This window comes from Pagrus pagrus (genome assembly GCF_965226575.1).
Source record: "Pagrus pagrus genome assembly, chromosome: 13".
In the NCBI taxonomy this organism is placed as follows: Eukaryota; Metazoa; Chordata; class Actinopteri; order Spariformes; family Sparidae; genus Pagrus; species Pagrus pagrus.
The window spans coordinates 29,495,242-29,520,396 of record NC_140197.1 but is presented as its reverse complement, the minus strand read 5'-3'; the positions used below and the strand labels follow the sequence as shown (position 1 = coordinate 29,520,396).

General features: G+C 43.8%; 1 protein-coding gene across 9 annotated transcripts in view; it reads right to left on the bottom strand.

Annotated features, from left to right (window-relative positions):
* The window catches only part of LOC311268360 (RNA binding protein fox-1 homolog 3-like), a gene marked incomplete at its 3' end in the record, with an annotated part of 442,215 nt that overhangs the window by 122,041 nt on the left and 295,019 nt on the right, over positions 1-25,155 (bottom strand). For 8 of the 9 annotated variants that reach the window (XM_084371969.1, XM_084371973.1, XM_084371972.1 and 5 more), the window contains one exon: positions 24,185-24,294. In XM_084371969.1, the coding sequence (XP_084228095.1) occupies positions 24,185-24,294 (110 nt within the window). Of the gene's footprint in view, positions 1-13,807; positions 14,781-24,184; positions 24,295-25,155 lie in introns of those variants that run through there. The other variant, XM_084371966.1, reaches the window with a different exon arrangement.

Sequence of the window (25,155 nt, the reverse complement as noted above, 5' to 3'; positions counted from 1 at the left end):
CACATTATACATTATATATAGTACATTAAGACTGACACTAATAACACATTTTGACATGCTTGCCTTGCTGAACCCCGCACAAACTGCTGATAACGTGGATTTACAAGGTGTATCAGCGCGGCCGCATTAAATGAAAAGTTAAATTATGAACCAATCTATTTCTGATTTTAACAACATCCTCCAACCACACATTATTTTAAGTGTTCCTGTAAAAAAGCCATTATGAATATAAAACACCTCAAATTATTGTAATATCCTGATGAAAAGAGAAAAGTTCATCTCGTCCGAATCCCTCCTGGTCTTAAACAGAGACAGTAAATTGACATCAAGTGTCAAGCGTGTAAAAGTCAAAGAGTCAAATCTGCGCCATAACGCGGGCGACAATGTACTGAGGAGGGAGGGCGGCATGAAAAACTACTCGCAGCAGATCACATTACCGGCCTTTTTCACTGAAATAAGCAGTGTAATTTATCCTGACCTTTTTAGATTACTATGAATGTGCTGTCTGGGTAATTTTAACTGAAGTCCTCAGCAGCTTTTGCCGGCTCTGGAAACGCTGGCTATGAAACGTGAGGAGGCGGGCCGCTGATGGGATCAATGGGCTGATGCCACCAATACAGCCATGATACAATAGCAAACAAATACTGAGGGACTGCCTGACATTCACGGCTATTAACACACATCCAGGAAAATCACTTTGTTCCGTCATCATCATCAGCAGCGGTGGCGGCGGCGGCGGCACGGACTCACCTTCAGACTGTGTTCCTCGCTGATTCCTCATCACTTCTACTGACGCTAATAACAAAAGTAGAAGCCTATTTTAGCTGTGACAAGTGTTTCAGGATTAGAGTTTCATTCCTAATGGGTTCTCTGGTAACGGTTTAATTCACTACCTATGTGATATCAATTCCATTATAATCTCATTAAGCTATTGCACACTGAGGTGATTTCGAATGAATGTGAAACAGCCAACCGTACGCTCCCCCCCTCTAATTGAGCAATACTTTTTATTCATTATTATTGCCCATTATTAAATTAATGAACTTAATGGACTTATTTTCTAAATTGCAAAGACCCCTGGCAACATGTTTTTAATTCCATTAGCAGACATATTGAACAAAAAAAGAAATAATAAAAGAGGAGCGAGATACACAGAGGTGTGTGGGCAATTAGCCTCCTGCTGCGACAGATCATCAGTGGCACAGTTTCCCTTCTCTCACTAGCGGGTGTTTGTCCATCTTGTCCCGAGTCTCCGGTGACAAGAACTCACCTTCACACACACTTCACAAACTCACATTTCATGTTTTCTGCTCGGGAACAAGTGTTTCCTCGTACGAACTGCTGCTGTTTAGCTTCAGCTTGACTCGGGTTTTAACCTCCAATCTGCCGCCCTTTGATATTAAGACACACTCTGCGTGCCCTGACAACATATTTGAATATTGTATTGTAAGCTGAACTAAACATAACCTGAATAATATATGAAATAGATTTTCTGAAATGAGATCTTTTCAGTAACCACAGGGCCGACACGCAAAATTGCCCAGAAGATGAAAAGCTGCGGATCTGCATAACTGAACGGCCGATCGATACGTCTCAAACTAAAATGGCAAGTCTTGATAAGGTTATTGAATTTTTCTTTTTAATTAAAAAGCATACAACTGCGCTCTCCGTCAAATACCAGCGGCGTGGCTGACGGTGAGGACGGCGGAGAGGGGCTGTCCCTGTTTATATGTTCATCGCTATATGAAAAACAGCGGCCTGTCTGTCGGCACGTCATCAATCAGCGCGGCGGAGAAATTTATTTTCTGTTTGTCTCTGTCGTGTCTCGGGATTAAGCTGTCACGGAAGCTCTCAGAGCACAAACGATGACATTCATATAGTAGATATTAATTCTTATTACACGTCAATCGTCAGCTGTAAAACTATCAGTGTTATTTATTTGACGCTCGTGCAGAATCATTCCTCCTTTGTTTTGCACCAAAGTAAAACAACCTTCATCCTCATCATCATTTCATCTGGAAAAAAAATGACGCATGCAACAGAAGCAGCACTAATGCGTCCATGGATTATGTAACATTGTGAGACGTTGTGTCCGTTTTGTTTAATGTAAACATCCAGAAGTGGCACACGGTCTTCCCATATTCTAGTCATGAAAATGCATAATTTAAAAGAGCTGAGACCGAGCTGTTCCTCAGCGGTGCCGAGCGAGCGCTGCATCGTATCAGTGCGAACATCAGTGGATAGAAAACTCTCTGCTCCCCGGAGAGAGTGCCATTACATTCAATCGTCAACCGCTGGATAAAACTCATTTCACTCTGCACAGTGTCTGAATGGCTCTATACATTCTGCACAGGCCACGACGTGATAGCACAGCATGTCAGAACCACACTAAAGGGATTTTAAGCAGGTTAGTGTGCTGCACAAAAGCCACAGAGTGCCGGGGCAGAACGGGCCGAGGCGCCGCTGACCGTCCTCACACCCCGAGTACACAAACAGGCAGCGCTCGTCGGGAGGGTCCGAGACGAGTTGTTGACGACGAGATAATGTCAGCTGCTATTTTTAGATGAATGAAAGCGTCTTCGGGTGAAGTGAGCCTGATTTAAATATTAATTCCTCGCCTCTATTTAGCTCCGTATCTCCGTGCACCTGAAGAGCAGATTTCAAGAAAACAGTTTCTGATCAAAACTCAGCGGGATTACATGAACGTTAGAGTCGCCTCCAGTCAGAGATGTGTTTTTATCTTCTTCTGCATGTTTCAGCTTCACTGTGCAGAGTTCGACACTAGAAGGCTCAAAGTGTAAACCGTCTCTGAGCTCATGGAAAAGCTGTTTTTTGAGAGGCGGGGCCTACGAGCATGATTGGTGATATCGCTGCAGTATTGAGGGAAATACTGACATCTTGGTTTTCCGCAATGTGAATTTCCTCCAGATAACTTGAGTAGCTCTGTTTCAAAATAATTAATCCTTCTAGAAATGATTGGGCTGATTTATTAGGGGAGAACATTTTTATCCAGCCCTGCTTCGGTTGATAAATTAATCAAAAATGTTTGCAATTTGCTGCGAGTGCAGAGCCTGGATGTCACTCACAAGCAGCAGACTCCCATGTATCCAAGATCCCTCACATCAGACTGAAATACTTAATATCACACAGACTTTCAGACACAGACTGAAAATGAGAGCTGCGTTTTGTAGCAGTTGTAGCTGACTCGCCTTTAATTGTTGCGATGTGACTATCGCGCATGTGCACATCGCGACGTCGATGCAGAAACTAGATGTTACGCAGGCCTAATTTGTGACATGGGAGCCGGTCCTGGGACGATATTCAGCACAAACACAAGTGTGACATGAACACTGAGACTGGACGTCACAGTGAAGCAGGAGCCATCTTGTGTCCAGCTAACAAATATTTGCACATTCATATTTTTCTGGGATTTGAGAAGGAGCAGGTGCCAGAGAAGAGGAGAAAACTTAAATATCCAAATATTTTAAAACACACACTGAACATCTGTACGTTAATTGGAGCCGTACGTCAGCACTTATGAAAATAAAAATACAGCTAACGTGAGCAGTTTCTCCAGCTGCACGTGATATGATTTAAATGCAGCATATGAGCATAATGATTAATGTTGTGACACATATAAGTGTGAGTTTTGGTTGAGTGTTGAAGGTTAAAACAAACAAAACTAAATACAGTAAAAAGACAAACAGCTGCTGTCTGGATTTCTTTGGCCGCACTCGTGTGATATTTATATTTATATCTATATTTATATATATACGGTATATCGGGGATAAAATGACACCCGTGTCACATTATACAGTGTTTTAAGTGAGAATTATTTATCAGCAGGAGTTCAGTCATCTTTACGGGCTGGCCCTTTGCACGCTGCTGAATATTTCCGTTTCTAGTGGAAGCTTTAAACAGGAGCTTTGACCGGCTCACACCGGGCACAGCAACAGACACCGGCAGCTCCAAACATACAGCGGGTTATATAATGATCATGAAAACTACATGAGAACCAACACCTCCCCACATCCCCCCACCCCGCAAACAAACACACTCACAATCACACAATGACAGGAGCGTGCACGCATGCGCCGATGCACATAAACACACACACACACACACACGGACGGTGGCTGACACCGAGAGAGGCCGAGCCTGACATGAGGTGAGATGAAGCGGCGTTTCTCATCACCGGCGGAGTCGGGCTGTGTCTGACCTGCAGGATGGAGGTAGGCTCGGGGCACGGCCTCGGGACCCCGGGCAGCCGGAGCGAAAGGGGCCCCCGCCGAGACTTATAAAGTCCCAGTCACAATTTACTGGGAAGGCTCAAATTGTGGCGAGTCCAGTGGTCGCAGCGCGGCCCTGCTGTCAGCGCCACTCTTATTTGCTTCATTCCCTTTGACACCGCCTCTCGATTAGGGTCATAAATTCTGTGAAATCGGTCAATAACCTATAACACTAATGTCACTCTCCTGCCATTAATTTTACGGCCTGTGTGCCACACTGTTTCTTAACCCCTTTTTTACGTGACAGAGGGGTTTATACTCGCAGGGATTGATTGAGAAGAGTATATAACAAGCTTTGAATAGAGTCTGTGCAGCTGTAAAGATAAACACATATATGAAAAGGATCCGGTGGAAGAGTGGAAATGTTACAGCATTTGGAGATTTACACTTTTATTTAGTTTTGCGACTACATTTGAGGATTGTCACATGAAGCTCTGCTGCAGGAGCTCATTTAAATGACACTTTTTTACTTTACTGTTTACACCCGTGGTGCAGGATGAACTCTAAGTAACAATACTACAATATAAAAAATACTGTAACAGGATTACCTCATCAGCATACAAAAAAACTGTATTCCGGTAAAGTAATGTGATTACAGATACATCTATTGAAAGGGATTAATAACAGGATTACAATTTTAAATGTGTATTCTTAGAGAATAACACAATAATTACATACTGACTACATTTTTAACAGGTAATTAGTAACTGTATGGGAATACATTTTTGAAGTAATCCTCCCAACCAGAGTACAAGAAGTAAAAAGTACTCATTAAGCAAAAGGGCCTGTTAAAGATGGAGCTAATTGTTCCTACTTTACATCCTGCTGGGTCTTAATCTCATAACAATACATCATAATGTATATAATATAATAATCTGAATATGCAAAGTAACTAGTGAAGTGAAAATGACAATATCCGCCTCTGAAATGTGGAGTGGGAGTATAAAAAGAATAAAATGAGCACCGTCAGCTGAGGAAGAAAGTCAAAATGTCTCTTCATTTCACACAGAAACTGTAAAAAATTAAAAGTGTATTTCAAATCATTTGGAAATCTTCACTCTGGGTTACAAAAACGATGAGACGCCGCGTGTAAGTACCTCTAAACTGTAAAATGAGTTAATGTACTTTCCACCATCACCATCATTGTCATCACTACAGACATACCACAGTCCATACCGGCAGCTCTCTTTGCCTCATGTGTATTTATCCTCTCGGCCTGGTTGGTCGTATTAAACGTCACGTGAGCGCTGGCGTTGTATCTGTCCGTGTGACGTCACTGCTGATCAGACAGGACCGACTCTTTATGGAGATCTCTGTCCTGATTGGATGAAGCGGGCAGGGATACCAGAGTAAAGAGCTATTTAACACTTACTTTAATAAGAAAATGACGCTCGCAGCAGCTTTAATAAACATTAATATGAGTAAATGCTTGTGAGTGGGTTTCGGAGACAGTCCCCTCCATGCTGACTCCAGCGCTCCCAAATGAAAGTCTACAACGTCTTTATTGTTCAGATTTTTTTTTCTTTTCTTGTGTTTAATTGTATTTTCTTTCTTAATATGAAGACAGTAAAGTTTTTCTCCAAACTGAAACTCTGGTGAATACATATTGAACGCATTACTTATCTTTTTTTATTGAGCGTAAAACTCCTGGAGTCAGCGAATCAAGGATGCACCATGTGCAGCTTCTTCCTCACGAGCACTGCAGGTTATTCTCCTCCGAACGCACTTAAATGACCAAAAAGCCTCGTATACATCACGTGCAGCATGTTTTTGATTTGTGTATCATAAAACATGTATCTGTTCCGACCGCTGAGACCGGCTCTCTGCGTACAGCTCACATTAACACATGCAAATGTGTGTAAATGTGAATATTTTTATGCAGATATGAGGAGCATAGGGGCTTTAGATTATATAATTTGTTTATATAATGTAAGGAAAGTTTCCCGATGAGATTTTAATGAACTCTGTGAACACGTATCTTACCAGAGGCAGATTCACCTGCTCACTGGTGAAAAGAGGAAGTGACCAACGCAAAACTGAGGAAGACGAACTGTGTCCTCAGGTTACACGAAAAAATGTCAAAGGACTAAAAATGTCTTCCAAAACATTTGAGTGTTGCACATCCCCAGTTTGATACTGAATATGAGGACGAAATGCAATGATTTATTACGTGCACACTAATAAACTTTATTGTTTTTGTAAATAAACACTCGTTATGAAGCCAAACTGAGACGAGCCACAGCGTCTCACCTTTTTTTTTTTTTTTGAATCGTACACGCTCGCAGGATTTTGTCATCGTTCACAGGCGCCGCGGCTCTCTGTTGTTTCTTCGTTGAGTAATACGTTTTTTTTTTCTACCTTTATGCGAGTTTAACAGCTAAAATAAAGCTGCAAATAAACACTTTGTGAGAGAGATATTACAACAACGACAGAAGCTCCTGCCAACTATTTTTGTTTCTGCATTTTAATGAGTGCGACTTGATGATTCTATTTGAATAACTGAGTATGAAAAAGTGGAAATTACATTTGTTGCTCTGAGAGAGAGAGGGAGAGAGGGAGAGAGGGCAGGAGTGGTTTTCTTATCATGCGTGGCAGGTTGCCAGTGGATATGTTGCTGCCGTTCTCACAGGGGCCTCTCCTCCAATCTTTTCCTTATGTGAGAGCTGACACTTCAGGGCATATCTATGGCACAGGCGTGTTAGCAATGCACACGCCTTCTGCTGCAACGCTGCCGAGGAGGATGAAGGACTGCCATGAGAGACTTCTGGAGTTACTGGCAACGCAACAGGCCAACCGCAGAAAGTAAAAATAAATAAATAAATAAATACGACTGAAGGAAAATAATTACGAGGGAAATGGCATTTGGCAATGGGAACGCTCACTTTAACAGATACTTCTGTTCGAAGTACATCCTGAACTGGAAGAGCAAACTTCTGCAAATGAATCAGTGCTGAGAGAAGCTGTTTCTTTCTTTAGAATCAGCTGAAGGGGGCATTTTAGGCCATAGAGCTGAAATTGCCAAGAAGTATGTGTTTCTGCTCCTTCCAGGCTTAAATGACACACGCTCTGAAATCCCACTGTCTCACGTCTTTGTCTATCTAGGGCCTAACACAATGAAATTTGGGGCAAAAAAATCTTTGAACCTTTGCTCCAGTTTTTCTTGTTTTTGTTTCATCATTTGTCTGAGAAACCGTCATTTTAATAATTAATTCTTCCAAGTCGGTAAGATGCAAAAAAAAATGTCTGCTTCGCTTTAGTCTAAAACATTATTCTGCATAATCACACGTCCCTCCGAGTGTGATTCACTCATCCGGGTTTGTTCGCTCAGTCACGAGTGAGAAACAGACAATATCACCTCGTGTTCTGGCAAGTTGGCGTGCGCTGGCAACTTTCCATCCTACTACTCCACCGGCTCCTCCACTGCTCATTGTTTTGCTGTTCAAGGCTGCACTCCTTCACTCCCTCGTTCTCCTGAAGAGAGCGAGGCGAGCGAGCGAGCGAGAGGAGCCTTTAAACAACGCCGCCGCCGTTAATCATTAAATCGGATTTTTTTTATTTCTGCCTCCTCTGGAATGGCTGGAGTCGAATTGACACGGAGCCTCGGCAGCGGGCGAGGCAAAATGGCCGCTCGTAGTAACAGCTCACAAGCCCCCTGGACAACCTGAGGCATGGCCATCCAATCCCACATCATTAAGGCTAGAGTCCTTTATTGTGTTGGAGGCATTAAATGGTGCGCTGGCTATAGCCCTGAAGTCACACTCCGCTAGGAGAAAACAGCAGAAAAATAACGGCACAGCTGGATAATGACTTTTCCCTGGGAGGCTGACCATGTGTACAAAAGCGCTAATGATAGCAGGTGCAATAAGCGAGCGCAAGGCTTTTACTGCGTCCGGATCTATTTTCCTCTGCTAAACTCGCCAGTGATTTCCCCCGTGTAGGTGTCTTTCTGTAGTTTAAGAACACCTCCCCCCTCCTCCTCCATCTTTCCCTTCCCTCCCTCCCTCACTCACTCTCTCCTCTCTCCCTCCTCCTGTATCTAATCTCTTTATCAGCTGTGCGGCTAATATCAAAGAGGACTGTGGTGTGAAAATCCTGCAAGTAAAACCTGCTGTCAGAGCCTAATCACAATTAGCTGGGCTCTAGACCCATTAGCCCCGAGGGGAAGGAGACCAAAAGCTGACAGAATTATTGTTACTAGTACCACTAAGCTTCTGATTGCTAATGATCCCGCAGAGCTCAAAGGGTGGGGCCTGGCTTTATCCAAAAAAAAAGAGAGGAAAAAATACTTAATCATTCTTTCTGAATTGATCGTCTACGCTCTCTGATTCAAACTGGAGAAATCTCAGAATTCACAGCCTGATGAAGTCGCTTGAATCTGATCGGTGTTAGTGGTTTAACAGATAACACGTTTCCTGGATGTACCGGCTCCTCTGCTTCCTTAGCTCGGCTTTGTAGCAGAGCTGATGTAACAGCCCTGCTACAAAGGCATGTGTGCCTTCCAGATTATAAAACATTGAGCTGAGAGTTAATGACTGATTGCAACAGCCCGTTACTGAAACTTGTAAGAAAAGGAGAGCAACAACCTCGCAGACAAAACAAGGCCACGTGACACCCCGGAGTGAATCACCTGCAGTATAAGCCTTTCAAAGAAGCGCCTCACATTTGATGTTAAGCCCCCAAACTGTTCTGGCTGTCGGAGGACTTGCCGGGGAGATAGAAATGTCTAAAGTTATTACAGCAGTCAGGTAAAGTGTGTGGCAACGCCGTCCTGTAATGGGGGTGGAGAGCCGGCCAGCAGCAGCTAATGAAGGCGTCTCGGGGAGTACTAAAGAGTCTACGTGACACTACTCCTGATTCGCCCGTCTGAGGACACAGATCAATTAATACATTAACAAACGATCGCAAGCACTTCATCTTGCAATATGAAACCGGCGGCCTGGACTCGCTGCCCTCCCGCCCAGAATGGCTGATCAGCTCTGCCTCTTCACACACCGTCCGCCATGAATTTCAACATCTTCCGCCGGTTTAGACTGCAGACGCCTGCGAGTGGGTGCGTAATGTCTCACCAGAGGCTCAGACCATATATGCATGCATTGTAACCACAACACATGCTGTGCATATATGCACAGCGTGCAGATGTAGGAGCGCTCCGGGCGATTCTTCATCTCGGGAAGAAAATCTAACCTACTGATACAATTTGCAGTATAATGCACCATATACGACCAGACCACAGCAGCTTTGATTGAACGTGTGCCTAAAGGGAATCCACTCCACTAATGACCGCCGCTCCAAAAGCCTCAAACCGGCTCCTTCCTGATTTTTAAGCCACTGCTCGTGGACGTCTCTGTCGGGTTTTTTTCTTTTCGTGCAGATAAAAAACAAAGCATTAATGCAGGCCAAAACACACCATGTGAGCAGCCTGCGGCACACTTGAGTGCGTTGGTTGGGGAAGTCTAACGTAAACCATTGCTCCTTGCCATGCCATATATATCCAGTCTCCCCATTACCACCATCTCTACTCGACAGCGAGGGCCCTGCACTGCTAAATTATTCATCACACTGAGGGGAGGACAGAAGCATGCATGGTTTCTCCACTCCATGCTTCTTCCCTTTTTCTCTCTGTCTCTAATGCAAAGGAACAGCCGGGTGGAGAGAATGATATACAGGCCGTCTCTCCATCACTGTGTGGCCATCGCAGGAGATGTCGCCTCCACTTCCTCCAATTACCACAGCGGAGTTGAGGTTGGCTTTGGGTTTGCTCTGTGGCAGACCAGACGCTTGCTGGCTTTGCCCGCCGTGCATATGGGGGAGTAAGGTGGGTGGCACCCAGGGGCCCCATGCATAACCTGGGACGTCTTTGTATACACATTCATCTATATCAGTGGGCAATAGGGAAATGTAAGCCAAAGGTAATTGCCCTGGATAAGAACATCTGCTTGGTGAATAAATATTCTAATGAGGGGAGCTTGCAGGTTCCCCAGACTGATGCACGGCTGACAGGCCTCCGGAGGGACCGCAGGTAATGCTCACCACCTGCAGTTCAAACAGGAGGCGGTCCCACCCTCCTCTCGCAGCTAAACGCTGGCCGACTAATGCACACACACACACACACACACACACGCACGCGCGCACACTATAGATAGCAGGGATGAGTGGTAAATCATTGATCATGCACCGGTTGTGATGTTTCTGTACTCAGGAACGACACGTGCAACTCACGACTCTTTCAGTCCGTGTTATGTTGATGTGACGGTTTGCAGCAGTCCACATTTCTATAACTCCACTTCCTGCCTCGTCACATGAAGCTGAAATCTTAATATTTCTCGCAGTCGTCTCACACCTGCACAGTCTGGCTTTTCTGTTTCGTGGCACGGCAGTCGAAAAAAGTTATGTCACTGCCTCTGTTGTTACCTCAGGGCACCAAGGATCATTAATTTCTTCATCGTCTGTTAATCTGTTTTCTGATTATTTTTCAGTTTAATTAATACATAGTTCAATCATCATGTCAGAAAATTATGAAGAAGTTCCTTCATCATTTCCTGACACCCCCTGCTTTGCTTTCAAATTGCTTGTTTTGTTAGTTAGTTGAGAACTTTCTGGTCCACACGGTGGGAAAATTGTCTTCAGCACAGGACAGACAACAGATTGAGAGGATTGATTAGGACAAACTACAGTTTAATACACTTATTGTCAAAAACCTAAAGACATTACATTTAAACTGATAGAAGAGGAAAGCAGCAGATTCTCATATTTAAAAAAAAATGGAACCAGAGAGCTTATTTTTTTTGATAAATGAAAAATAAATCTAACTAGTTGTTGGTTTATTGTCTCCTGATCATAATAATAGTTTCAGCACCATCACTATAACTGTAATGTTTTATGTATATATTTTTCATACTTAAGTTTTCTGAATTCAAATCTAAACAGTGTGACGTCACTATTTAGGGCTTCAGCTAACAAACGTGTTCATTCTCTGTTAATGTGACGTCATGTTTACGATCATTTCATCAATTATTGTCAAAAACACCCAATCACTATTTTCCGGAGCCTAGATGGCATCTTTTAACTGCCTGTTTTGTTAAAAAACGAAACAAAAAATACAAAAATGCAGAATCCGGGCTGAATACGCTCCTCATCTGGTTGAAAAAAGCAGTTTTACCCGTCTGGTTTTCTGAGAAAAGGAGAATTTAACAGTAAATCCAGAGGTACTTGGTGCATCCGCCATTTTGAATGTGTGATGCCACATCTCAAAATGACAGAGAGATACAGGGAAAGAAATTAACTGTAATTGCAGACAAGACACTGGGGATCTACCAGCTGGTGATCGGGGACATCGTACAACCTAAATGGATATATGGAAATAGTCACACATGAAAGAGTTCAGAAGGTTTTCTTGATATGTGACATAAATAATGAATCTATAATATAAACTCACACATCTCCTAACTGATCTGATCTTTCTAAATACACTAATTATCATTCTTTGAGGTAGAGAGTAGCCTTCCTTCCTCTCAGCTGTAACTGGCCTCGACACAAAATGGCGTAAAAACATCCAGTTTCTCAGTGCGGAAATATTTGTCGTCTGTGGTCGTTTAGAAATTAGAAAGCTGATAGTTTCAAAGTAAACAGAAATAATCATCGATTTTTGAGTTATAGAAAGGAAATGATACAAACAAGGAGTCATATATTGAATTAAAATGATTCTTCTGAAGCGAATAGTAAGTGAAAGTAGTGAAAAATGTTTTTCCAACTCTAATGGATCCGCTCATAAACACACACAGAGGAAACAGCGGCAGCCGCTCCTGAGCTGATATGATGAGAGGAAGCCTCGCTTCACTCGAGGCCCACTGTCACACTGATGAGCCTGCAGGGCTGTAAACTGTCAGCATTACTGCTCCAGCCTCCACCTGTGTGTGTGGCCATCGCTCCGACCGGCCGCAGGGTCTATTAGTGATGAAACTGGAGGTGGAGAAGAGGTGAGCTACACCTTCAAAGAGGGCCGGAAGACAGTGACGAAGCCTGCCTTCGATCAGCACCGACACCCAGGAGGCTTCAGCGAGGCCTGCGATGGACTGAGGCCTCCACACACACACACACACACACACACACACACACACACACACACACACACACACACATGCTGCTGCACGCTGTATTATTTTCCTCAAGTTATGACATAATTTGGAAATAAAACACCTTCCTGTCACTTCCACTCTCACTTGGAAACAAAAAGCAAACTTTTCTTGTGCTTCAGATTGGAGCTCGATTCTCCACTTAGAGTAACTTTGGCCCCAAAACATCCTCTCTCTCTCCAGAAATCTGAGCTCCGGATCAATACAGCGCTGTTTCATTCATAGCACGCTTAAAGTGGTTTTGTTATTCATGTTTTGCTCTCACAAAAAAAATGTGGTTCAGGTATTAAGTCATATAATGGAGTCATCCACGTAAAATAACTTTCCTTCCACCACCCCCCCAAAAAAAGATGCTCTCTCTCCCCAGAAATCTGAACTGGAGATCAATATCTCCACACACACACACACACACACACACACAGTCTGCAGGAGACACATCTGTAACTGCATTACAGCCTCGAACTGTTTACTGTGGCAATTCTGGAAATATGTGATGCATTGGAAAATAATTTCATTTACTTTGTGCTTTCTGTGAAGGTGCAAAACACACGTTAGCAAAGACGGCGGAGGATTAAAATGATCTGCAGTGTGCATTAGTGAGAAATATAAAAATGAAAAAGAAAAAAAAAAAGAGACAGAATATAAATGCAGAAGCAGCGAGCGAGCACTGGGCGGGTATTGTTGTGGTGAGAATACAAAACCACGGAGGAGACAAAACCAATCTGACTAATCACACATGATCTCAAACAGAATTAATCAGCAGCTCTGGTTAACAATCTGTAATCATCCTCATTCTGCGCTTTAATGCTGCTTAATTTATGAAAAGGCAAAAAAAAAAAGAAAAATAGAAGGCCTGACTTGGATATATGGGCGACTGAAACACAGACGAAGAAATCAAAAAACGTGTCCCCGGAAGACCCTGCAGCACTTCGTTCTCAGACGCCCCGGCGTTTAAAAGGGGGACATAGTTTCAAATTGCAGACATGCTGCATGCTGGGTAGTTTTGACTGTCGGTTGGAAGTTGAATAACAATACTTGTGATGGTATTAAGTGTGAGGGAACGATCACACGCCGACATCCTCTCTCTCATTTAAGGGCTGAATAAATCCGACGCGCAGGCCTCCGTAGCATCTGGCTGCAGCATCAATAAAACACATGGAAGTGGAAAACCATCAGCTCTGTTCATGCATGTGGGAGGCGCCACACACACACACACACACACACACACACACACACACACACACACACACACTCTCACTGTATATACTGTAGGGGGGCTCTGACGCATATGACACACACACGCTACATACACACACCAGCTCTCCACCCATGCCGGAGCGGTGTGAGCGCTAAAACAGATCCACACTTTGTGGTTCCGGTACTCACCCAAAAGTACATCATCATGGTGGAAGTGGGACAGGTGTGGGCAGGCGGGCGGAGGAGAGAAGGGCCGAGCGCTGGGACCAGTCCAGCCAGTGTGGGTGTCAGGAGGAGTCCGAGCGTTTGGACACAGAGCTCTTTACTGGTCCCTGTTTCCACTGAGGCAGCCCTCCCTCTCAAACTGTTCAATGGGGCTTGACTTGAGGTTTCCCCCCCTTTCTTCTTCTTCTTCTTCTTCTTCTTTCTTCTTCTTTCTTCTTCTTCTTCTTTCGCTTCTTTCTCTACAAGCAGCTCGCTTTCGTCAGTTAATTTTTTTAAAAGCCCCCCTTTCTGTCTCTTCTTCCTCCTCTTCCTTTGAGCCAACACAAGAGAGAGAGGAGGAGGGGGGGGGGGAAGCAGAAGACGAGAGAAAAAGGAAAAAGAGAGCTGGGGAGGTGTTGTAACCTCTTTTTTCTTTTGACACTCTTCCACTCCACTTGCCTCTCCACACCACTCACTTCGAGACTCTCCCTCTGTCTCTCTCTGCTCTCTCTCTCTCTCTCTCTCCCTCTCTCTCTCGCCCCTGTGCCGTCTCTTATTGGTGAATGTGAAATCAGTCGGTACAGCGCCGAGGCTCAACTAGAGCAGCAGCAGCAGCAGCAGCCTGCGCTTGACAGCTGCCTCCAGCGTTCCTCCACCCGAGCCGTGTTGCTCTGCATAGAGGAGTGCGCCGAACAAACCGGGATCCTGCAGACGGTACTGTAAAATTCAGCGTCCCGGGGAGGAGGGGGGTGAGGAGGGAGGAAGGGGGGAGGCAGGAAGCTGGGAGAGCTCTGCGGGGAGGAGGGGGGGAGAGAGGGAGGGGAAGAGGCTTGTGTTGATGATGATGCTGCTGATAGTGGAGGGCTAACAGATCGCTCCCCTTTCTTCTTTCTGTGACTGAGATGTTGCACTGAAGTTGTGGCAGTTTTAGTTCATTGAAGAGAAGAAGAAGACAATGCTGAAGAAGAAGAAGAAGAAGAAGAAAGAGGAGGAGGGGTCTCAGAGAAAACCTTAAAGTATGCCACAGGCAGTTGGGAGGCACAGCCTATTTTCCACTTGTTTTCTACTTTTAGCTGCTGACGCTCTCTCTTCATGTGTGTGTCTGTGCAATCTCTTTTTTTTTTTTCTCTCCCCCACAACCAACCACGAGCTGGTGACCAGGGGTGTGTTTGGTACAAAAAAAACCCTTTCTGTGGCAGATCAGAGGCCAGATGAAGTTGGTGTGAAACACCTTTGTGCGCCAAGCTATATTACATTACATGCTTTACTGTGTTTTCCATCTGGCGGCTGTAAAGGGGGAGGGGAAACCAGGGAGGGAGGGAGGGAGGGAGGGCTTGGCTATCTTCTAGACAGCACTGTAACAATGAGCCTGCCTCAGCAATTTTCAAAACATATCATCAATACACGACTGGGAGCTCTCGCGCTTTTAAATATTAACCCTGTGGCGACCGGGGGCAGGCTGCGGAGAGCTCCAGTGGTTTTGCGGCGTCCTCCGGTGCCGGATCATCCAATAAAAGACGTCCTGGGGGATGAGCTAATTTGCTGTAGGATCCTAAAGAACATTTGCCAGCTATAGAGGAACATTGGCGTAATGAACAGAGCAGATATTTTCAGGTTATGTTACCCATCAGTAATTGCCACATAAGGAGGCTGAGTTAAATTTGCAGCTGGCTTTGAGCGAATTGATACACGAGGGGCCTCATTCATATGGCGGAACTGTCATCTTAAATTTATCACCCATTTTATTTTTCCCCACCTCCTTCAGGAAAGTGAACGCCGAGATATGAGGCGGCGTCGAGCCACTAAAGGAAGCGCAATTAGTGATTTTTTTGCAAATATTGTGATGTTTTAGAGGAATGCTTTATTTCAGAATAAATCAACACATGCATCATATAATCCCGACACCCCTCCTCTTCCCATCACAATCCAGCCTTTCTATTATTTTTGCACACACACAAACACACACACACACACACAGTCTCTTATTGGTGGCATTACCGTGCACATGCAAGACCTCCATATCTTTCTACATGTCCACCAGAACCCAATGAATTTACATTAGCAATCACAGAGTGGGTAACCCGGCCCGCTCCTCCATCAATCTCTGATGGGTGGGGGGGTGGGGGGGGGGAATAAAAATGAAATGCACTTCTCAGGCAACTCGGATTAAGGATCACGCTTTTATCAAATACTAAAGTCTATTTCAAGTCCCGTTCATAAATAACTGAGGGGGAGCGAGGGAGGGGGAAAAGGAGAAGAAGAAGAAGAGGGAGAGACCGGAGGGGAAGGGCCAGACAGGCGGGGGTGGAGTGGATGTAGACAGAGAGCATCATGGTCTGAAGCTAAGGGCACTTGAGGTTGGAGAGATTAGAAACAAGGTAGGAAATAAGAATCTGAGGGCATTTCGGCAACACATAATCCCCACGACTCCTTTCCAGGAATCTCCTTCAATTACAGATGAAAAATGGAAGTCGGGTTAGGATGGCGTTGCTCGGAGGTGCAGACCCGCTCTTCCCCTGCTTCCTGTCTCCCCTCCATTCTGCTCCGCACGCCGCTTTGCCGAGGATGCGAGTGGCTTTCCCCCCCGACCATTTAGATTTCCCACCGTAGTCTAGACACTCCCCGGAGACTCTGCCATCCATTATAAAGATGGAGCTCTCAAAGAGAAGAGGAAGTGAAGGCCTCACACAGAGCGCGCTCTGCCTAAAATGTCCGTCTGTCTCCGACTCTCACCGACGCGAGCTCTATTGTCTTAATATTTTATGATGATCTCACCTCGCCGCTGTAGCGCGCTGCTACTTACAGAGCAACTTCTGTCAAACTACACTCAGATCTCTGTCATTAGAGAGACTCCAGAGGAGACAATGAGACGTACTTCCCCCCTCCGAGTTCTCACTCTCAACCCCGCAAAGTCCCAGCGGAGATCCGGGCTGTAGTAACGGCGAGCTCGACCTATCGTCCCCATTCATCAAACGCCTGCGCTGTCTGGTCTCAGCTGGTGTGAGACCCCGGCTGGGTTGGAGGAAGACAGGAGGAGACGCAGCTCCATCCTGAGTCTCTGAGGTTACTTCTCTCTAATCACACACTTCACTTTATGGAGTGACCTGTTTTACAACTCGCTGACAAGGATCCTCAGCTAGGCTCCTTTTAACTGTCTTCATCAGCTCCACAGGTAAGTATTGACATTTCTGTACTAAATAAAGCTCACCACGAGAGTAAGGTTGAGCAGAGTGAGACTGCTGCTTTGAAATCCTCAAACCGAAACAACATTTGAGCCCCCGTGAGATTTTTTCCAGTTCTTTCTCTCTCTGTCCTTTTCTTAAGTAACAAGACGGCAACATATCGAGTCCAGCTGGCATTTAACATTTCTGCAAAACCAGGGATGCTGTCAAATTTGTACGTGTTGTACGAACCATATTGACATTTATACAAGATGCGCCGTATCGTGTTCACATTACATGTATATGAGCTGGCGTTCATGATGGTAGACGGCGGAGTCGCAACATTCAGAAGCGTCAAACCACTGGATATTTTTGACGTTGGGGCGATTTCCAGCTGTGGACCAGGTGTTTTCAGACAAAACATGATCTTTTCCTGAACTTAACCAACTAGGTTTTTGTGCCTAAACCTAACCGGATCAGTATACTATTTTCATATCCTGTCAGTTTACCTTACAGCTATATTTTAGTAGATTAGTTGATAGTCTAGCAATTGAGTTGCTGAAGTTGTAAAGTTTTACATATTGTATTTCTATGTACTTTTATTCTTGTAGTGACAGGAAGTTAAGTTATTCGAACCTGCTAAATACGCGCAAGCACTCAGCACTAACATGGTCACGTGAGCTGGATTCTGGATTTATACACGTGCACATAATAAAATTTCACGCTCCAGAAATGAAACTATAGTGGCGACCTACCATAGTAGGCTGTGTTCACTTTGCTATAATAGGTTTTCAATTTAATAATCCTGGGTTTATCCAAGAGAAACAAGCTCTGCACTAAATGTTTCTAAGTGATCAAGAGTGTGTGTTTGTTATCTCAGGATAATCTATTAAGTTTCCTCGTGTAAAACATAATTATTCGATAATGTGTTTATTTCGCTTTGGCAATAATGTAAATTGAACGTTCCTGCCAATAAAGCTGGATTTAAACTTGCATCAAAGTTTGATCAGAGAACAAAGATGTGACAGCAGGAGGGAGAGCGTCGACTTCATTAAGAAACTGAAAATCCAATCAAATGAAACGTTTGAAGTGAATCACAGTTTTTGGCTCGGCACCTTTTATTTTGACTGTAGAGTAACGAGCAGAACATCAGCGTGCGAGCGATCACACGACACTTTTATGAAATTTTCCCTGCCTACCACTTACCAAGTTACCGAGCAAAGACTGAAACACTGCTGCCTTTAAGAGCGGCAGAAAAAAACATGGAAGCACAACAAAGTGCAGCTCACATTAAGCAGTGAGCCTGATGACTGACAGTTTCCCTCCGCAGCTCTACAACCCCCTGATTTGCTCCCAGCTGAGATTACTGTAAACCCGTATGCTCGACTCGACCTGGCTGCTGGTGATACCAACTCCTGTAATCACTCGCTGCTCCTGATAATTCCTGTACACACCAAGCTGCTCCTCATACGCTGCATAATACCAAAGATACACACCGGGGGGGGGGGGTTCATTCATGCAGCAGTGTCAGGCAGTACAGCTGCAGACTGGTTGATTGTCACACGTCTTATTTTGTGTTTATATTGTTTTTGTGTTTAAAATTCTTTAATTTCCTCTTTTCTTTTCGGGGTTTTGTTTATTTTTTGTATAAGTACGAGCTAAATGTTATTTAGAATTAACTATTTCAAAGGATGATTAAATGGGAGGACTGTAGAAACCCTCCAAAACTTTAAAGTTCATTATGGTCAGAGGTCTGAAACTACGACCCAATCACCAGAATAAATGTTGGCGATGAACGTTTCTATAAAATACTGCTACTGTACGTTGAAACTTTATGCTTCTTTAGGTTCATTTTCAATTGTATCACTGTGCTCATGGTCTGCGTCGGTTTAGACGCTTGGTTAGGGTCGGGATAAGATTGTTTTAGCTTAAAATTAATGGGTTTGTTCTCGCAAACAAGACTGCAAACTGTACCGACGTGACGTTTAAAAGACCCAAAGACACACAGGCTTGAACAGTGGTCTCTGGCTTGGCAGCAGTCAAGCTGGCTAGGTTTAGGAAAAGATCGTGTTTTGGCTTTCAATACCTGGTTTTGTTGCCACAAACCGGCTGGAAAATGTGCTGATGTGACGTTAAAAATACCTGGTGGTTTCACGCTTACAAATCTCTCAACTTGAACAGCTGTTTCTCGCTCGGCAGCCGTCTCGCTGAGCTGTCACATCACCGCCTTCCAGTTACCCCTCCTGGTATGACAGTGAGCTCATATACTTTTATTGTGGACGTTAAATGACACGTACAGATTTGAATGTATCCGTGGGTTTGCGGGAACATAAAAAGCCAACATTACATTCTAGCAGCTGGAACCTGGTGTTTAACAAAGGTACATAAGATCTGAACTTCCTGGAAATATGTGAATATTAATATGATTGGTTGTCTGTCTGTTAAAATACATCGGCCCCATGTTAGACTGAAGTAGTCTGGGGAGCACCCTGCCTCTCGCACAGTGCATGCTGGGATACTCGCCTGCCCTGCACAGGTAGAGATTTTGGTGGATTAGCTTTAAGCCTCAGCTGCTCTTCATTTTTGTTTTTCATTTTCTGAAATAAAAACTGAGTGGTTGATAAGTTATCTCATGTGTGGGCTGTGGATTACTCTAATGACAAAGGGGAAATTGTTTCATGCCATCAAGACTTCCTGACAGCCAATAAATATGCACAAAATAACAAGAAAATTCATGGTTTTACTTCTTTAACTCCCGCGTTCTGACACCGCCTGCATATTTAGCCTTGAAAACAGTAATGTTTTGTTTCCCGGCCCTGGAAGACATCATTAAACATCATTTGTAAGCATACATTACACTATACGCAGCAAATTGCCCATCTGGTGATTTTGGAGCTCACTGTCTGGGAAACAATAAATCTATTGTATGGCTCCATGTAAAGAATCCCACTAAAGTAACGCCTCCGTGTAGACATACGTCGAGTATATTAAACATAGCCGTGTGCGCAGACTGTATGTAGTGTTAATAATGCAGTGTTTACACCTTGGCATTGAGCAGCCAGTACTGGCCCAGGGCTGAGAACTGGCAGGGCTGTGCAGTAATTAGGGGCTGTGTGTTGGGGATGTGAAGGCTCGCTGCGTGTCATGCTGATACCACTGCCGGGCAGAGCCGGTGTGTCGGCGGCGGGCGCATTGAATCCCACACAAGGCCACACCTTTTCTGTCACAGCGGGAAGTTGCACCTTGTTTGCTCCTGCAGCCGGTGAGCTCTGTTGTTACGCAGCGATCCAAGAAGGGGACGCAGAGGATGTTAACGCCGTGACAGCGGTCGTTAGCTGTCTGCACAACGTGAGCATCGCGTGGGGTCTGTGTGTTCGTATTAACACTTTATAATTGTTTACATGTCGGCAGCACGGTGCGGGGGAAACATTAGGACCAGTTTGAAAATACATGTGTGTGTGTTAGAGATCCTCTTCACACATCGATTAAAGGGTAACGCCACCAATTCTACACATTAAGCCTTTGAATACTGCAGAATAGAAATGATGTGCCGGTGGATACATCTGTATTTTTGTTTAATGTTTATTTTTATTCCCTCAGTCTCTCTCTCAGTTACCAGCCGGCCTCTGTGCTCCCTTCCCCCCGCTCACTGGCACTGCTGCGCGTTTTTGCGACGTACATCACGTCACTTAATGATGTCATCACTCGCGTACAGTGTGATGTGGCGTGAGACAACACTCTTAGCTTTCTGCTGCAAAACAATGAATGCTCTGTGTTTAATAGGTTTTATTTTAGATCGATTTAAACAGGATCATGTAAACAATTCTTTGCTGCCACCGCTAGATTTTGCACCGTAAGTCACGTGACGTAATGACATCATCGCGCACGTACAACTCAAATAAACCAAAGACAAGTATGCTTTAGCTGTAGGATCATGTAACTAATATTCTCCTGCAGCCACGTGGAAGTTAAAGTGTGTTTACAGGCCGACTGCACATGTGAAAAAAGTAGCCTGAAGCCTTTTGTGGCTCCAGAGGAAGCTGCATGTTACCTGATGAAATTGCCTCCAGTGATGTCACTCAGTGGCATTGTGGGTAATGTAGGCAGAAGGTTTTGTAAGAATGTGTGGAATAAAGAAGGTGATATCTCTGGTTTGCTGTAGCGATTTTGTTAATTTATTTTTAGATGTTCTTCGACCTCAAATCTGTTTGTGATGTCACTAATCATGCTCACAGGCCCCGCCTCTTAAAAATCAAGATTTCCAATAAGCTCAAAGAACATTTTTACACTTTGAGCAATAAATATGAAAACAGCCTTCTAGTGTTGAACTCTGCACATACATCACTCTGCACAGTGAAGCTCAAACATTCAGCGAGAAGAAAACACAGTTTTGACTGGAGGGGACTCTAAATTAGAGTATTTTCATGCTGTGCCAGGCCTCAGTTTTATGCATAACACCTTGTTTGTGTTACACTGTAATTACTGTTTATTCATTGAACTCTATTTCACATTTATTTTGGTCTTTGCATGTCCACAGCTGTGCTGAGGTCTGTACTTTACATCCTCAATGCACTCACTAATGATGACTATAAGGAAGAAGTGTCTTTGTAATGTGATTTTCTTTACATGAAGCTTTTTTAATATATATATATATATATATATATATATATATATATGTGTATATATGTATGTATGCATCCACATCTATCCATGAGATATAGAAAGTGTCTCACTGATTCCAGCAGTCTGCGTCTGACTTCTGTGTGTTCTGCTGTTATTAATTTATAACTGAGAGGAAAGAAGCACAGTTTTGACACAAATTGCATCATTTGTGGAGAAAAAGGCTCAGAGGCGAACACCAGCAGTTTAGTATGAACTCCCATGAAGAGAAGGGAATTACTCCAGACAGATTCAAAAGAGAGCAGTTGAAATTAAAGCAGCAGCGGCTGAAATACCCTGACTGTTAGTGACGAGCAAGGGTCAAGCTCTAAAAAGCACTACATTTCCCACAATGCAACCCAGTCGTGTCGTTTTATGATATCTTTCCTGCCTGTTACATGCAAACAAAACTACACGCTTCCACAGGCTTTCTATTAAAAATGTGCCGTGATCAGTGACGGAAAGCCACAAATGATATGTTCACTCCACATATTATACGTATACGGACTGCTCCTTTAATGCTCTAAGACCTAGACAGCTCCCGGTGGCTAAAAATAGCTCCTGTTCTTAAATGTGTAATAGCTTTTGAACCACGTATCTTCTCCATACGCTTTAAAAAACTCATGTAGGTGTAGATTCTCAGTTTTTCAGTAGTATCACACATCTTTTTGGGTATTTCGGGCCTCCGTAGTGAACGTGGTTACGGCATCGTGCTCTGCAGCTTTGATTCATGAAGGAAACCTACGTAGTTTCTTTGGTCACTGAACATGAACATATATTTCTCTGAAAAAAGTCACTTTCTGAAATGATTTAATAACCTTTCTATTTACTCTGAACTTATTTTGGACACATCTGCACGTCAGTAAATGAAGTTTAGGATTACACCTGTTTTTACTGGAAAAACGCTGAGAACAATATTAAAATAAATGGCGGTAACTCGCTCAGGACAGGTCAGATGTAGACAAGAATTCATGAGGAAGTCTAAAACGTCCAACAACATCTGTTGAGATAAAAAACAAAACTAAAACTAAACTTCCCGAGGTTCTGTCTCAGTTCACAGGAAGAAAAAAACACACAATTTTGACTGGCAATTTTACAGCAAATGTAAAATTGTGACTTCCAGTGAGCCGGACCGAAACTTCTCCTGAATCAAATGATGTATGTCACTTGATGCTGACTGCGGCGGTCGGAAAACGAAACACGTGCAGGAGAGTCGCCAAGAGTCGTTCCAGAGAGTTAATTTCTTGGAGAAACTATTTCTGTGGTAGTCGTTCCTAAAACCGTCCTATTATATACAATTCTTTGCTTTTAAAAAGGTGCCACGAGGAGACTTTTGAACTATGAAAATAAGAGTTTAATTATTTTCCTCCTTCGGTCCCTTTACGACTAAAAAAACAACAGATACATTTCCGGTTAATTGAAAGCCAAATCTCTGTCAGCTGACGGCTTTGATGTCTTTATCATTTGCTGCATCGTTCAAAGGCTTGTTTACTGGCTGCAGCGTGCACTCAGTGTGTCACAGCGTAAATTCATTAGTGCGTGCGTTATATATTAATATATATGTTTCACTGTACGAGCTGCAGGTTCTTACAGTTGTGAAGCTTTGCCACTCGCGACACAAGCAAACCCAACTGGAATCCTAACAGCCTCTCGCATCTCCGTTTGACATTAATTGATAATCAAACAAGCCTTCACATTAGACATTTATGAGATCAGCTGAATTATCTATTTAATGTAACCCAATTATATGCAACCCTTGTGCACCAATCAACAGTAATTCCCGACTCATAAATGACAGCTCCGACGACAGATTTAATCAATAATAAACATTGATGAAAACTTGCGACCCGCTTAGAAAGAGGGTAATTAACAGGCAAGAAGAGAAGAAAAAAAGTGCTGTGCTGAATTTTTCTTGTTTCTCCAGGAAAATGGCTCTCTGATCCTCCTGGTTTATTACGTTCACAAGAATCTGAGCTCACATTCGGGCGCCAGTGTGAGTAAGTGTAAAACAAACATTCAATTTCCCTTTTGACAATTAGGGGATAGACATTTATCATTAATTCTTAACAGAGGCTTCAGCTGCTCCGGTTCTTAATTAAAGCCTTATAATTTTTTTAAGTTGCTGCCATAAAACTGAATTTCATGAATTATTTAGTCGGCCCTTTTTTTTTTTTTTTTTATATTCAGTGCAAAAACTAAACACCAGGCCGGATTCAACTGGGGAGAAATGAATCCATAGATGGTTCCAGTGTTTTTTAGAGCCGGAGAAGACGGCTCCTCACATGGGACATTTCTACCTGAAGACTGGAATAAGATGCTAAGATTAGGAGGGCTGCCCTCGTCTTACATCCGCAGCAGAGGACTGTCACATCCTGTAGTCTAACTTCCACTAACACATGTCAACAGAGCAGGCATCAAAAGCAGCCCATTAGCGACGTTGGGGAGTTCTGCCCCCTGAAGCCTGTTTGGGTTCAACAAACCTGCATGAAACTCTTCTGACAAAATGGAGGTAAGTGTGCACACAGGGGCCGGCTGCTCTTACCAGTCTTGTAAAGAGGGGCACTCCCAAATGCCAGAGGTGATCGTTCAGCAGTCCGCTGTACACCACGTTCCCGAAGACAGCAATGCTTCCTGACTTACACAACGTGTTTCCTACAGGGAGACAGAGAAACACAGGCCGGGCGTCATTTAAACGGACAGGAAGCAGCCGGGGGGCAACTGCATGCGCTCAAACAACAACACTCCGAGGTGAGGGGGGGAAAAAAGGGCAAATTCAATCAAAGAAAATAATTGCAGAGAAATAACAGAGAATGCATCATCGATTGTTATAAATATTGATTCCAGAGGTTTATTGACCTTACGTGTAATGACAAATACAGATAGGCTGCACGTCTGCAATCAATAACCGAGCCGAGCCGGTGAGACAACACAGAGTTGGTGCAATATGAAGATGCCGACGATGAGAAACGACGAAAATCTGAATAAAAACACGTGTGAAAATGCTTCACGGTCACATTAAAGGTATCGTATTACTTCTTTTTATTGTTTTGGGCTTTATGGGCCTTTACTATTAGTCAGGGCAGCCGGAGGTTATGACAGGAAACAGAGGACGACGTGCAGCAAAGGGCCTCGGGTCAGAATCCAACGTGCTGCCGCGGACTCAGCCTTTTTGCAAGACGCACGCTGCTGCAGGTGAGCTACAGGCCGAACAGCATCGTATTTCTTAAAACCTCTTAGAAAGCTTCTTTTTTTGCAAAATTACACACCAGAAATAAAATACTGTCACTACAGTTACAGTTACTTTAACAAAATTCACTTTCAAAAAAGTTAGAATTCATCTCAAGAGAGTGAAACAACTTTAACCACCAACATGGTGAAATTTAAGTTTTTCCATTTATTTTTCTGTATAATTTCATTGTTCTCTTGCTCTGCTGTTTACAAAGACAAGATCTCTGGGCTTTGAGTCTGAAACGATGTGATTCAACCGGATCTCTCCCCAAACAAGATAACAAA